The sequence below is a fragment of the Mesocricetus auratus genome, unplaced genomic scaffold (assembly GCF_017639785.1).
Source record: "Mesocricetus auratus isolate SY011 unplaced genomic scaffold, BCM_Maur_2.0 Super-Scaffold_6730, whole genome shotgun sequence".
NCBI classification, from domain to species: Eukaryota; Metazoa; Chordata; class Mammalia; order Rodentia; family Cricetidae; genus Mesocricetus; species Mesocricetus auratus.
This window is the reverse complement of record NW_024429184.1, coordinates 65,738,576-65,754,670: the sequence shown is the minus strand read 5'-3', so window position 1 is coordinate 65,754,670 and position 16,095 is coordinate 65,738,576. Positions and strand designations below refer to the sequence as shown.

General features: G+C 40.5%; 1 protein-coding gene across 15 annotated transcripts in view; it reads left to right on the top strand.

The window, feature by feature from the left end:
- The window catches only part of Cspp1 (centrosome and spindle pole associated protein 1), a 96,593-nt gene that overhangs the window by 55,756 nt on the left and 24,742 nt on the right, over window positions 1-16,095 (top strand). For 12 of the 15 annotated variants that reach the window (XR_005875638.1, XM_040741443.1, XM_040741448.1 and 9 more), the window contains 4 exons: window positions 651-729; window positions 2,847-2,976; window positions 7,195-7,342; window positions 13,764-13,916. Coding sequence is in view for 14 of the 15 variants with exons in the window: in XM_040741443.1 (XP_040597377.1) it covers window positions 651-729; window positions 2,847-2,976; window positions 7,195-7,342; window positions 13,764-13,916 (510 nt within the window). In the remaining variant the exon portion in view is untranslated. The remainder of the gene's footprint in view (window positions 1-650; window positions 730-2,846; window positions 2,977-7,194; window positions 7,343-13,763; window positions 13,917-16,095) is intronic. The other 3 variants (XM_040741451.1, XM_040741450.1, XM_040741449.1) reach the window with 1 other exon arrangement.

The window sequence follows — 16,095 nt, the reverse complement described above, 5'->3', positions numbered from 1 at the left end:
TGGAAGGAGGTGAGATCATGAGTTCAAGGCCAACCTGGGCTACCGCGGAAGGTCCCAGTTAGCTTGTGTCATACAATGAGAGTCAGTCTGTGAACAGTCTTTCTCTGTCCCACCAACTCCCAAATAATGATACAGAGACTTTTTATTAATTGTGAGAGCTTGTTTCTAACTAGCTCTTATAACTTAAATCAATCCATTTATATTAATCTGTGTTCTATCACTTGGCCATTACCTCTCTTCCATCTTGCATTTCTTTTTTCCTCTCCATGTCTCCTAACATCCTTCCAACCCCTAGATTCCTCCTCTTCTTCTCTCTCCTTGGAAGTCCCACCTATACCTCCTGCCTAGCTGTTGTCCATTTAGCTCTTTATTATATCAATCAAAGCAAATACATCTTCACACATGTACAAATATCCTACACTACCAGTCTTAAAGTCAAAATAAAACTAATTGTGTTTGTAGTTATTTTCTTCTTACTCAGAGTTAAGAAGTAATTGTTTTATGTTTTTCTGTGTTCTTTTGCTTACTCTTACCCAGGAAGGACACTCTGGTCCTTGGGAAAAGCACTCTGTACATTTTCCTTAGCAATACAATGTTGTTAATATTAAGTCTTTGGAAATAAATGTTCTTTTTCTCCTTTCCCCTTTAAGATGGTTCAGGAGTGATTGGAGGACAGCCTGCCCCTCATATCTCTGTCCCTCTCACTCACCAAATAGCACAACCTGTTGCGTAAGTCTTTACTTAAAATAATTTTGTCGTTTCCTGTACTTAAGTGCTAAGATATGCATAATGTAAGATCTTGTTGCCTAACTGCTCTAAAGAACACTCGTCGTAGTTTTTAGTGCCTTTCTAACATTACATAGATATGTCTGGAATGCTCATCTTACAAACTTAACCCTGTACTGTGGAATCAGTAATGGTACAACTTCATTTCCCCTTGTGACATGCCCTGGCAGCACTATTCTCTTGTTTCTTGTTCTGACTCACAGGACATCCAGAGGGGTCAGACAGTATTTTACCATGGCTAGCTTATTTCACTTAGCACAGGTCTTTAGTTTTCATCTGTGTTATATATTAGAATTTTCAAGGCTGAATAATAGTACATTGTGTACCTACACCATTAATTTTACTTACTTGTTTATTCACTGGCAGACATTGGAGTTGCTTTATCATTTTAGTTGTCGTAAATATGCCGCTACTAGAATCACTGTATAAGTGTCTTTCCAAGTTCTTTTGTGTATATACCCAGAAATGTACTTATTAGGTCACATGGTAATTATTTTAAAAATATTTTGGAGGTGATGCCATAGGTATACTCTTTGCTTTCCCACTACCCGTGCATAGAGGTTCTAGTTTCTCGATAATTCCACACAGTTGCTATTTTCTGACTAGTCCCTTTGGTGTGAGGTGCTATTATTTCATTGTGTGTCCATGCATGTGGGTGCATGTTGATGGAGGTCAACCGCAGATTTTGTTCCTCAGGATCTCCCTAGCTTGTCTTTTGAGGCATGATTTCTCACTAGCACCTACTAGGCTGGGCTGATTGGCTGAAGTGCTTTAGATGTCTTTCTTCTCTGCCTCACCCCTGCTGGTGTTATAGTTGTACTGTAACACACCTAGCTTTTTATGTGGGTGTTGAAGATTAGACGCAGGTCCTTGTGAACATACAGTGTCTTAGTTACCGTTCTTATTGCTGTATAAAATACCCTTAAGGGATGAAGGGTTTATTTTGGCTTATAGTTCATCATGGTGGGGAGGGAAGACATGGTGCCAGGCAAGGAAAGCATGGTGGAGTCAGGAGGCTGGCTGTTCACATTGTGTCTACATCTAGGAATCAGAGAGAGACTAATGTGCTCAGTTCAGAGCTTGTGCTTAGTCCAGAGGTTGCTGCCTCCTGTGGTGGGGGAAGGGTTTCTGACCTCAGTTTACCTAGTCAAGCCCGTAGGCCTGCCCAGAGACTGGTCTAGACGACTCCAGATCTTATCATACTTGGCGAGCACATTACTGAAGGAACTATGTCCCCATCCGTCACTATAGTGTTGTTTTTCCTTCCCCCTTCTCAGTGCTGGGCAAAGTCCTTACAGATGCTGGGCAAGCCTTCCATTCTTGAGCCAGACTTCCAGTCCTCGGTGTAGCTGTGATGTGTGTTTCCTTATTGACTTGGTGTTGAGCATATTTTCATATGCTATTGTCTGTTTGTGTCTTCTTTAGAGAAATGTTTATTAATCATTTGTGGTTGAATTGTAGTATTTTTATATGATGGATATTAAAACATTTGTGGGTTGCCTTTTTATTTTGTTGATGCTGTTGTTTTAGTTTTTATTTATTTTGTGTATATGTGTGTGGAGGAGTATACACACCCACAGAGGTGTCCACAAGGGAAGTGGTTTTAGATAGTGTAGGTGGTTGTGAGTGCTGGGAATCAAACCTGTCATTACTTCTTAGTTAAATATACAGATTGGATGAATATGTAAGTTCCATATTTTAAAAGCAGAGATGGGAGATTTTTATGGAGTCATTTATTTAAGGATTTTTTTTCCTCTTTAAAACTTTATCTTTTTTTTACTTTTGTGAATGTGTGTGTGCATGTGCACAAACATGCCACAGCATGCGTGCCATGGCATGCGTGTGGAGGCTGGAGGACAGTTTGCAGGAGGCACTTCTTTGTGCCATGTGGTCCAGGCGTGGAAGAGTAGGTGCCGTACCTACTGCCCATCTTGCTGGCTTTCTTCTTAAAGATAGTTTTATATGCCAGGCAGTTGCAAAGAATTGCTTTTCTTTTCTTCTAAAATTTGCTTGTTCTTATAATAATAATAAACTGATTCAAATTATTTATTTGATGTTAGGGATACTGTTGGACAGAATGACCAGAAAATTTTATGTGATCGGCTGATGAATTCAGGACTGATCTTTGAAGACAAACCAAAGCCTTCCAAACAGTCACTTCAGTCTTACCAAGAAGTTTTGCAAGAGCAGGTATTCATTCATTCATTCATTCCTTTATTCATTTGGTGGTGACTGACTGACTTAGACCTTAGGGGAAAACAGTAACAGACAACATGGTAAGCTTTGAGGTGCATACACTGGAATGCTGTAAGGAGTGGTGGTCTTTTCTAGGACAGTTAGGGCTTCATATATAGTGGATGTTTGAGCTGCTTGTTAGTTCATAGACATTCTTGGTATATGTCCGGGAGCTTTATTCACTTTATTTTTGTATTTTTCTGTGCTTGCTCCTAGGGAGTTGCTTATTTATATGTTTGTGGTTCTCGACTTCTACCATGTGTTTTTTTGGGATCAGACCTAGATAGTCAGGATTGGTAGCAGTTTATTTGACCTTGGGAGCCATCATGCTGGCTCTAGAGAAACCTTTAGTGAACTTTTACCAGTTTGGTTCAGCTTGGCGGTGCTAAGACAGAACCGTGGGGAGAAAGCGAGGATGTCCAAGAGACCCTTCTCTCATCTTTCCTTCATAAGGCATGAACCAATCGGGGATACATTAGTGGAATACTTACATGAGGCACACCTGGCTTCTTTTGTAGTTTATATTGGCTAAAGAAAACTTACTTAGGAGTTTGGAAGAGTTTAAGTATGGTTTTTGTTGTTTTGTTTTCTTGAGATAGGGTTCACGTGTAGTAGGCTGGCCTTGAACTCATTCTGTGGTGAAGAAAGGATGGCCTTGTAATCCCAGTCCTCCTGTTTCCTTCTCCCTCCTTGGTGCTGTCCTGTTTATGTGTTGCAAAGGTTGATTTTAGGACTTCCTAGGCAGGGGCTCCACATTCCTAGACCCTTGTCAATTGTTCATGAGTATATTTGTTATTTTTAATATGTGTTTGTACGTCTGTGTACATGAGTGCTGATGGCCACAGTTGTGTCAGATCCCCCAGAAGCTGGAGTTATAGGCAGTTGTGAACTGCCCTGTGTGGGAATCAAGCTTAAGTCCTTTGCAAGAGCAGTGTTCACTCTTAACTGACCCAGCCCCTTATAAAATAGTTTTATTCATTTTTTTGTTTTGGTTTTTCAAGACAGGGTTTCTCTGTGTAATAGTCCTGGAACTCACTCTCTAGACCAGCCTGACCATGAACTCACAGAGATCTGCCTGTCGTCTTCACCTACAAAGTGCTGGGAATACCTACCACCGTTGCCCAGTTTCCTTCCTTCCTTCCTTCCTTCCTTCCTTCCTTCCTTCCTTCCTCCCTCCCTCCCTCCCTCCCTCCCTCCCTCCCTCCATTCCTCTCTTCTTCCCTCCCTCCCTCCCTCCCTCCCTCCCTCCTTTCTTCCTTCCTCTTTCTTTTTTTTTTTTGAGATAGGATCTCACTGCTTGTCTATAGCTGGCCTGGAACTCAGTACATAGACCAGGCTGTCCTCAAACTTGTAGAAATTCTTCTGCCTTGCTTCCTGAGTGCTAGGATACAGATTTGTACATCATGTCCTTAAGCTTATATGAATTTATACAGCAGCTTTGGTAATGTTCCCACTTTCATCTCTGATTTTTAAAATTTGGGGTCCCCCAATCAGTTTGGCTAAGGTTTTGCTAATCTTGTTAATCTTGTCTAAGAACCAACTCCTCCTCTTTTTCTTGTTCTTCTTGTTCTTGTCCTCCTCCTCCTCTCCCCCCCCACTTAAATTTCTTGTCTATTCCTCTGGGTGTTTTTGTTCTTGTTTTCCCAAGATCCTCAAGTGCATCATTAAATTATTGATTGTTATGAATGTGGTGTCAAGGAGACCTTGGAAGGGTCCCATGGTGGGTGAGGGATAAATAAGCCATCAGGCAGAACTTACATGGGAAGGAAGTTTTATTGGGGAAGGGAAGAAGGAAGGGGAAGTGCATGAGAGGGAGGGGAACAGACAGAAATGGAGGAAATGGACAGCGGGAGTGGACAGAGCTTGCCTCTTACAGGGACCTTTGCATCTGCATACGGAGCCAGGGTACTGCTTGCCATGTGCAGAGGGGTAACACGCTGTGCCAGGTTCCCACAGGCCAGGGCCAGGTTTGCCTGGATTAAAACATTGATGAGATTTTTTTCACTTATTTGTTGTAGCCAACTAATGCCGTATACTTTCTTCCTCCTTCATTATGTCCTTAAATTTTGGTATATTATGTTTTTATTTTTATTAATTTTAGAAATTTACAAAATTTCCCCTTTGACCCAATTTTCATTCAGTAGTTTATTGTTTAATTTACATGAGTTTGTGTCCTTTTTCCATTTCTGTTGTTGATACTCAGCCTTATTCTTTTGTGATCAGATAAAACACAGTATGTTATTTAATTTACCTAAATTTGTTTAGACTTACTTTGTGTTCTAATGTGTGGTCATTGTGGAGGAAAGTTGCATGGGCTGCTGTGAAGAACATGTATTCTTTAGTGTTTGGTGGACTATTCTACTGTGAATGTCTGTGGGATCCATTTGATTTGTGGTGTCATTTAGCTCCAGAGCATCTCTACTTTGTTTTGTCTAGATGACTATGTTGTGTTCAATCTATGATTTTAGATCTAATAGGGCTTAGTGTGCAAGTGTTCAGAATTGTAATGTCCTCTCACTGGATTTTTCCTTTAATGAGTATGAAATGTTTCCCCTTCCAGACAGTTTTGCTGGGTGTATTAATCTTGGTTTGCATCTGTAGTATTTTAGAACTTTTTCTCCAGGACCTTCTGAGTTTCAAACTCTCTATTGAAATTTCAGATGTTATTCTGATGAACCTATCTTTATATGTATTTTGGACTTTCTCTCTTGCAGCTTCTAATATCCTCAATATCCTTTCTTTGCTCCTGGGGAATTTCTTTCCCCATCCTTTGTTTGGCGTTCTTTGTGTCTTTCATCCCTTGATTATTTCCTTTTCCCTCAAATTTGAGAAATTTGCTTCTATAATTTTGTAGAAAATAGTTCTTGTGTCTTTGATCTGGGTTCTTTTCCTTCTGTACCTAAGATTTGTATGTTTGGTCTTTTTATAGTGTTTCAGAGTTCCCGTGTGTTCTGTTCCTGGGGTTTGTCTTTGTTTAGTTTTTAGATTAAACATTTTGTTTGACAAGATGGTTAATTTCCTCTAACTTGTGTTTAAGGTCTGATAGTCTCTCCTCCTTGATCCAGCCTGTTGGTGGGGTTTTGTGCTGATCTTTTTGTTGGACTTCCTGAGTTCTTATTTTCTTCAGAGATTCCATCTCTATGTTAAGTTTTATTTTCACTATTTCATTCAGCTGTTCATTTGTGCTTTTGTAGCCTGCATTCAGGCATTTTCTCGTTAACCCTTTGAGTTCCTTGAGCATACTTACAAGTGCTGTTTTGGCTTGTTCATCAGCTAAGTTGCTTTTCTTGGGGAATAGGATGGAATGCTATTCCCTGGAGGAGACTTGCTGTCTTGGTTGTTCATGTTTGTTGGGATCTAGACTGAAGTTAGATAGTCAGATGGATATCTGATCTTGCCTTTATTGGGTATGTGTTTGGTCTTTGCTGTTGCCCCAGCTTGTCAGATTATGAGCATGAGCTGAAAACAAACAACTGCATGATGACTTGTTTTCAGCTTTGGCCACTCTGCTGATATATATACAAATTGAGTCATCAGAGTGTGCTTCCCTAGGGAGGATGGGGGCAACTTCTGGGCCCAGGTGTGAGCTTTCTCTAGCTTAGATTCTTGTTGCTGAGGTAGGAAGTAGAAGGACAGCTCTCTGGATTCTACTGGTGGCCTTTAGGTGGCAGGTTGGGAGTCACAGTGAGTGTGGGCAGTGCTCTGTAGGGTTTTCATGCTGAGCTGTGGGGTGGGTTGACTGGTCGGCCTGGGAACTGGGTCTGAATTCCCTCCCTAGAGCCCAGGTCACAGTACTGCAGGCTGACCAGAGTGGCTGGCTGATAGGAGAGAGAGTGGCTAACAGCCTGGTGTGTCTTCCTGGAGTTTGGGTCCTACTAGGGATCTGGGTCGGTTTCTACTTGGTCCTCGAGCAGCATAGTGGGTGTGATGTCTGAGGGGTCAGGTGGACTGGTATGGGAGTTGGGGGAGGGCTCTTCCCTGAAGTTCCAGTCAGACTCCTGCATTCCTAGATTAGCATTCTTATTTGTGATTCTTAACTTTGGAGTGAAAAAGTGTTCTTAAAAAATATCTGGACTTTTTTCAACAGAATAATTAAATAAGTAATATTGCTAGTCTCTTGTCTGAGCCTCCTATAAGTCAATATTTACTTTAAGCATATCTTATGTTGTCAAGATTCGGGAAAGAGAAGCGAGAAGGAAGAAAGAACGTTTAGAGAAAGAAGAATATGAAGCTAAACTGGAAGCGGAAATGAGAATTTACAACCCCTGGGGGAAGGGCGGAGGCGGAGCTCCTCTCAGAGACGCCAAAGGGAATCTGATAAGTATGATGTGTCTATAAACTTGAGTGAATTATTTCCCGTGTTTTAAGAGGAGAGAGGATAAAGATGTGGGGATCAGACTATATAATAAGGTTTTATTTTATGATTTAATGCAAAGATGCTCTCCGGATTATTACTATAATAGCTGTTACAAATCCTTTTCTTCTGCAGAATAATACACTTTCCATTTTCTGGTGATAGTCACCAAACTGCAAAGGATAATTCATGTTAGTTGGTGCTTATCCAGTCTAGTATAGTATATGATACATACATCTATTTACAGTATAGTATAATATATTGCAGTGTATTTTTTAATTAAAGTATTAAATTCATATTGCAGGTTTATTTTAGACTAATAAAATTTACAAATAAATAGCTGGAGTAATTGTGGGAAGGGATCTGCTTTTAATTTACATATGGAGTATACTTGTTTAATATATGGTTTTTGCACTGGGGGCGTCTTCATTTCAGAAACTCTGACAGGTTGCAGAGTTGTAATCCTTCAGTTATGTGTATTTATTTACTTATTCTTTTGTGTTTGATTGGCATGGTGGTGCAAGCCTTTAATACCAACCAGCACAGGTGGATCTCTGGGTTATAGATAGCCTGGTCTACATAACAAGTGCCAGACCAGCCAGAGCTACATAGTGTGACTCTGTATCTCCCCCCCCAAAAGCAGCTTTATTAGCTTTGTTACCTAATTAAAATAAGATAGTTTTTGACTAACTGTGGCTAAGTAGAATAAAAGTACACTAAAGATAGTGTAGAGCTTAGTAATTGACAATAGGACTAAAGAGAGGATCCATTAAAATGCAAAAGTGGTGTCAGAATAGAAGACTAGAGTTCTTGCTACCTTTTCCTAAATAGATGAGGTTATTTTAAAAGTTCTACAGTTGGACATTTCTTGTTTGAAGCATGTATTTGAATATGTTAGAAAAATAATTTTCATTTACTTACTCATGATACTATAATAGTCCCTTATTATGAGGCAGTAAATTTAAAAAGTGCCAAGCATGTCTCAGAGGATTTGGCATTGCGAGTTTCCTTCCCATGTCTGTCGAATTCTGATTTTGGTTGCTTCTTCTCTAAGAGAGGAGACTTCTTCCGCTGAGCCCCTGCTCCATTTTAGAATCCCTTCCTTCTTGGCTGCACTGTGTGGGTCCAGGAGTGAGGGTGAGTGCAGGATTCTGTTTGTCGTGGGCTAGAATTGAAGGATCCTCATCTCTGCCTTCATTTTACTGTCCCAGCTACTCCAAAGAGCTCAGCAGGCTGCCAAGTTTACTTTTTTCCTTAGTGCCCAGGAGAGGCCTGGATTTATGAATGTGGGGCTAGTTGTAGCTTAAGGAAATTGGAGTCATAATAGTCTAGCTACCATGGAGGAGGCCATATCAGACACTGGGACAGAGTGATTATAGAACTTCAAGGAGGCCTAAAGCAATACAATTATGGGATACATTTGTAGTGAAGTGTTGATTTTTGAATTGTAAACACTGCTTTAGAATCGCTTACCCTGGAGGAAATGCTTTATCAAGGACGGTGAAACTCCTTTTAAATACTATATTCAGGGTAATGAGTCATTACCTAAAAGGTATCAAGTTTGTATGTGGGTGTTACATTTTAGAGATGGGGAAACATGACTTTGGTATTCTATCGAGATGTTCACTCACTGTGATGACCAGGGTGAGCCCTATGTACTTACAGCTGACTCAAGTTCTGCTGCACTCGAGGACTTAATTCCTTTTGTTTACTTTTGGTCTCCTGATGGAGAGAAGCTGAAGCAGGCAAATCTTCACTTCTCACACCTAGATCTTTTTAAGGGAAAATACTTATTAATGAAATAAATAAGAACCATTTTTTAAAAAGATTTATTTATCACATATACAGTGTTCTGCTTACGTGCCAGAAGCGGGCACCAGATTGAATTGTAGATGGTTGTGAGACACCATGTGGTTGCTGGGGATTGAATTCAGGATCTCTGGAAGAGCAGTCAGTGCTCTTAACCTCTGAGTCATCTCTCCAGTCCCAAGAACCAATTGTTTTTAAATAAACACGTTTTAATTATTTGTGCCATAATTCAGTGATCTTTATTCAGTAGAACTGTTTATTTAAGGTCCTATAAAAAGCTGGGCATTTGTGGCACATGCCTTTAGTCCCAGCACTCCGAGGCAGAGGCAGGCAGATCTCTGTGAGTTCGAGGTCAGCCTGGTCTACAGAACGAGTTCCAGGACAGCCTCCAAAACAATACAGAGAAACTCTGTCTCAAAACAAAACAAAACAAAACAAAAGTCCTATAAAAGCTAAGATTATAAAATGTTTGAGTAGGTGGATGATAAGCTTATTTATCCAGTGTGTGTGTGTTGGGGGCGCTACTCAGCAATACAAAGGAATGACTGGTTGGTGCACATAGTTCATGAGACTCAAGTTTGGATAAGGAAAAGATCCATTCTGAAAGTGACTTTTGTATGTTTCCATTACATGACACTCAAAATAACAAGTCACAAGGAACCTGCCCAGTGGCTGTAGGCTGGGCATACAAATAATCACAGATAGTAAGATGGGTATGTTTTGGTGGCGGAGTTTTGAAGAGTTAGTTGGTTATAGTGATGTGACTTGAAACTACATGTGTTACAGTTTTTAACAACTCTACAGCAATGCTTCTCAACCTTCCTAACGCTGCGACCCTTTCGTATAGTTACTCACATGGTGACCCCAGCCGGAAATTACTCCTTTGCTACTTCATAACTGTAGTTTTGCTACTGTTATGAATTATAATGTAAATATGCAATACACAGGATACCTGATGTGTGACTCCCAAAGGGGTTGAGATCCAAAGGCTGAGAACTGGTACTATATATCAAAAGAAATGCATGGATAGCAGGAAAATTAAACCCCAAACTGAAAAGTTTGAGCTGTTGAAAGATGCTGGTATCTCTCAGTCCTGGGAGAGGATTGATGACCATTCTGTCATACGTTTGACCAAGGAATGTCTGTCTTTACCTTATGCCTATTGAGGTAAAGTTTGTGTATAATAAAATTATTCTTTTAAAATTTAGTGAGGTTTGACAGCTGTCTTAAAACCATTTCTGCCACATTGAAGATGTAGAACTGCTAAAAGGACAGTCTCCTCTGTCCTTTTATAGGCAGTCCTCTTACAGCCCTTTGCCCCTGTAAATCCTGTGGTCTGCTTCCTGGGGTACCTTTAATTTTGGTAATTTTGTGAGATTTCTTTCTTTCTGTTATTGAATGGCGTTGCATTATTTTTGAAGTACCATCATTGCATATCTGCTTATGTTGAGACAGACTTGAGTTGCCTCCAGTTTAAGGTCATTATAAATAGAATTGTTGTAAGCCACTGGTTAACCTATTGGTTGCAGCCCTTTTGGGGATCAAAAGACCCTTTGGAACACACAGGTACTACATTGCGATCCATAACAGAAAAAGTACAGTTATGATATAGAGCAGAATAACCTTATGGTTAAGGGTCACCACAATATGAGGGATGGTATTAAGGCTTGCAGCATTAGGAAAGTTGAAAAAGCACTGTAGGGATGCGCGCTTTCATTTCTCTTGGGTAAATAGTTAGGAATAGGCTTAGTTGGTTGCATAGTGTTTTGTTTGTTTGTTTTTTATCTTCATTAGAAACTTGCTGGACTGTTTTCCAAAGTGTGTCTTTTTCATTAACCCCAGAAAAGCACAAACATTCCAGTGCTCTGAATTCTTGTCAGCACTTGAGTTTGTGGCTGACAGTTTAGCCATTCTCTGGAATGTATAGATATTCTTTAAAAATAGAGTAGCGAAGGCACAGTGAGAATACCTTTCAGTGTATTTCATTTGTAGTTGGCATTGATGTAGTCATGGCACAATTACAGAAGCTAGAAATAACTTGAGTACTGTACTGCCAATGAAATTATAGTGTCTAAATTTTCCCAGTTCCTCCTCCTCCTCTTCCCCACTGTCTCCTATTCCAAATGCTGTAATACATTTAGTTGTTTGTCTTGGTTACTGGATTTATTGGTTGATTGATTGATTGTTGCTGTACATGTGTGCTTGATGTGTAAGTGCTGCCCCTGGCATGTTGCATGGTGTGTGGAGATTAGAGGCCAACTTTGGGAGTCAGTCCTGTCCTTCCTTCCTGTATGTGATAGGGAGTCGAGCTCAGGTGGAGGTTTGTGCGGTGCCACTGTGTCTTTGTAGGGCACGGTGTCTGTGTAGACCACTGTCTCTGTATAGGTCACTGTCTCTGTAGACCACTGTCTCTGTGTAGACCACTGTCTCTGTGTAGACCACTGTGTCTGTGTAGGCCACTGTCTCTGTATAGGTCACTGTGTCTGTGTAGACCTACTGTGTCTGTGTAGACCACCATGTCTGTGTAGACTACTTTGTCTGTGTAGACCACCGTGTCTGTGTAGACTACTGTGTCTGTGTAGGCCACTGTCTCTGTGAAGGTCACTGTCTCTGTATAGGTCACTGTGTCTGTGTAGACCTACTGTGTCTGTGTAGACTACTGTGTCTGTGTAGGCCACTGTCTCTGTGAAGGTCACTGTCTCTGTGTAGGCCACTGTGTCTGTGTAGACCTACTGTGTCTATGTAGACCACCATGTCTGTGTAGACTACTGTGTCTGTGTAGACCACTGTGTCTGTGTAGACTACTGTGTCTGTGTAGGCCACTGTCTCTGTGTAGGTCACTGTGTCTGTGTAGGCCACCGTGTCTGTGTAGACCACTGTCTCTGTATAGACCACCGTGTCTGTGTAGGCCACTGTGTCTGTGTAGACCACCGTGTCTGTGTAGGCCACTGTCTCTGTGTAGACCACTGTGTCTGTGTAGGTCACCGTGTCTGTGTAGACCACCGTGTCTGTGTAGACCACTGTGTCTGTGTAGGCCACTGTGTCTGTGTAGACCACCGTGTCTGTGTAGACCACTGTGTCTGTGTAGACCACCGTGTCTGTGTAGGCCCTGTTGTACCTCTCAGTTCATCCATCCAATAGACTGCATCACTTAATGGTTTTTATTATTCAGTTATACCAAAAGGCAATCAGTTTTAGAACATTTTCCACACTGAATTGTGTTGGTACTGTGGTAAACTCTGCATGTCTGACTTTATGCTTACATCATACACTTGTCTAATTCTGTAGTAAGTTTTGAAATTTAGATGTTGGAGTCTTATTTTCTTTTGTGTTTTGAGACAGGGTCTCCCTGTATAGTCTGTATGTTCTTGAACTGCAGCCCTCTGTGCCAGACTCCCAAGTGCTGGGATTATGGGTGTATGTCACGACTCCTCTTTGAACCCTCCAACGGTGTGCTCTTTTCAAGATTGCTTTGACAATTTTACTATTAGTTGGTTATTTTTATCCAAATATAGGTAATTTTGGCATAGGCATCATCTTAATAGCATTGACTTTTAGGATGCTAATACCTGGTTCAATTGGCAGAGGGTCTGACATGTGCAAACTGGGCCAAACCTCCTGTCTCAGAAACAGACTTGCATGTTTATAGAATTCAAGTTTTAAAAGTACATTCATAGAAACCTGTCCACCCACTCCTCCCCAAACACTGGGATAATAACAGTAAAAGTGAACCGAAACACAGATTTAAGAATTATCTACTAGGAAGAACATTATATTCAAAGGTAACGTTTTATAATAAGAAGTGTGTACTACTTTGTGCTTCTTCAGATAGTGTTTTTTTTTTCCTGGTTGTTTCTGTTGGATGGTTTAGCCTGAGGTTGTAGTGTAATATGTATCCACCATGGCTTCCATGTGCAGCTCAGCTCAGGGAGCTGCAGTTTCTTGTCTCTAGGTCTCTCCATAGTCCCCGTCAGGGCCATTGTGATATGGGAGTTGTTCTTCCCTGCAGCGAGACAGTCAATGATCAAAGAAGATGGAACTCATGTCTTTTGTGAAGCAGCCCTAAAGTCACGTGTCGTGTCCTGGAAGTGTCCTAGTCTCCCATGAGATAATCCACAGACCACAGGAAGGAAGAGACTTGGAGTCCACATTTGGAAGAGGAGTTGCTAAAGAATTTGTGGATGCATTTTAACACTCCACTCGAACATGCTGTTTTGTTGTTTGTTTTTAGGAGAGCTGGTGGTTTGGGGGAAATTGCACTCTGACTTATTTTGAGTTTTGCTATGTTTGTTTTATACTAAAGGAATTCTGATTTCTGAACTGACAGTGGGTATGTTAATATGGCTTTAATAGCATGTCAAAGATTTATGATATATCCTTAATTTCAGTACTAGTTTTGAGTGGATTTCACAGGCTCTTTAGAGTTTTTAGTGAAGTGTTTCAGAGCTGTAGCCACCATGTGGCCGCTCCCAGTGTTGTCCTGTTTTAACCTCTGATTTCTTATTTTTAAGTGTATTAAGTTTAAGAGTAATTATAGAAATGTGATTATTGAAATAAATGGATTATTTTTCCCTCTCAGCTGATTTGAATAGGATGCACAGACAGAATATAGATGCCTACCATAACCCAGATGCAAGAACATATGAAGATAAAAGGGCTGTTGTATCTATAGCCCCAAATTTAGCCACTTCAAATGCTGAAAACCTAGAAGATTCTGCAAATAAAAACTCAGGTTTTTAATCACATTCTATATTAAAAAACATTTCTAATGCTGTTCAGTAACATGTCACTTGTGTTCTTTGGTAAAATTCTTACTGTAATTTTGAGAATTTGGTACTATGAATTAGGATGCCTAGTGTATTTCCTTTCTTTAGTGTAGATTCTTTCAAAAAGTGAGTAAGGAAAGGTTGTGCTTATCAGAGGGTGTGTCTTCCCAGCTCTGTAACTTGCTGTGTGTATGTAGCTGTTGCTAACATTTTCCTTTCTGAACCTGAGGGGTCTTTCTTTGCACATGTACACAGCTTCTCTTCCCATGACTACACCAGTGAGAAAGTATTTGGTGTGTTATGGTAAATTATACAAGAAATTAGTGTTTTGTTTTAAGTGATCACTTAACTTCCACATTGTACAAGAAGTGAAGCTACTGGAAGTTTAGTGTCAGATGCATCTCTGTTGATGGGTAAAGCTGATGTCCCGTTAAGCAGCATCTTACCCAAGTTTCTGTAAGCTGAAACTGGTCAGTGTCTTTTTTAATGGCTTGCTGGGAAAAGTTGGCACCATCCTTCTTTGCCATATATGTATGGGTATATACCATACATTTAAAAATCAAAATATGTAAAGAGTATACATCTCACACCATGTACTGATGCTGATAACATTGTGCTTTTGCCCTTTTATAGTTTTTTATTGGGGTTTTGATTCTGCTTTTACACTTTACTAGAAGTTTTCATTATAGGAAAAAATTTTACAGTAGGAAGTTCTTCTGAAATATTCCTGACTAATCAAGCAGTCAAGTTTTAGCACTCATACTACTTACTGGCAACCCATGCAGGACCGTGGGGGCTGTGATGGTGGTCATGTTACTGGGCCTGTCTGTGGCCAGCAATTTGAAGAGGGTTAAGGGTTGATTGCAACTTTTGTAGACAGCTGCATTCATTGTTTGCACTGCCATTATGTGGAAGAACATTTTTTTTGGGGTGTGGTTTTTGTTTTGTTTTGTTTTTTCCCAGATAGGGTTTCTCTGTGTAGCCCTGGCTGTTTCGGAACTTGCTTTGTAGCAGGCTGGCCTCTAACTCACAGAGATCCGCCTGCCTCTGCCTCCTGAGTGCTGGGATTGATGGCGTGTGTTGCCGCACCACCTGACTCACAGTAGATTTTTACTGTTTCCATCTAGCTTCAATTTTTAGACCTCTAGAATTGGAACCTTTGATTTTGATAAAAGCGTTTTTTTCTTTTCTTATTCTGCAGTAGTTCAGTGTAGAGTAGGAGCAGCAAATACTTTGTCATCTTGTTGCTAGGAGAGAGTTGTGGCTCCTCTGTGTATTGCTGCTCTTTTTGGCTGCCACTTCTGGGAATCTTTTGCTCTGGGTCTTCTCATGCACAATAGTGCTTGCGCTCTGCTGAAGCTCAGGACTCACACCTTTTTAGGCATGAGCTTTCTAGGACAGACACTGGGAAATAATCAATCTCCGTGACCTTCTTCCCAAGAGTTAATAAGCCTGATCGAACATGCTCTCCTGTGTAATCTTTCTGTAATATCTCAAGTTTTCCTCTAGGGGTGCTAGTGATACTTTATCGTCAAGACTTTCAAACTATCATAAAATGTGTAGTTTTCTCATTTTATTTGAATTGAAATTTCCTAGACTTTCTTTCCCTAAGAACTAACCTGAACAAAACTTTGTAAATATAAGAAAGTATCCCCTGCTACCTAATTTGTGCTATGCCATATATATGAACATGAGTACTTATGTGTTTTGTATGCATGTATACACACACGCACATAGCTTACATATATATGTGCTGTTTAATATTTTTAAAAGGCTTTGGGAAAATTGGTTATATCTGAAAATTTCCCTAATTTATGCTTTTAGGCTTCATTGTCCTCTGATGTTTTGTCTTAATTGGGCTTTTTTTGTTGTTCTTTTGTTATTTTTAGACAGTGCCTCAGTATGTAGTCCTGCTTGGCCTGGAGCACCCTGTGCCACCAGGCTAGACTTAAACTCAGACATCTGCCAGCCTCTGCCTTCCTAGTGCTAGGATCAAAGGTGTGCCACTGCTCCCAGCCTCACAAGGCCTGCTTTCAAGTCCTTCCTAGTGATCTTTTTCGGTGAAAAGTTGAGACGGATCTCACTATGAGGCCATAGCCTCTCCCATGCTGGGATTACAGGTGTGGACTACCCTACCTGGCTCAT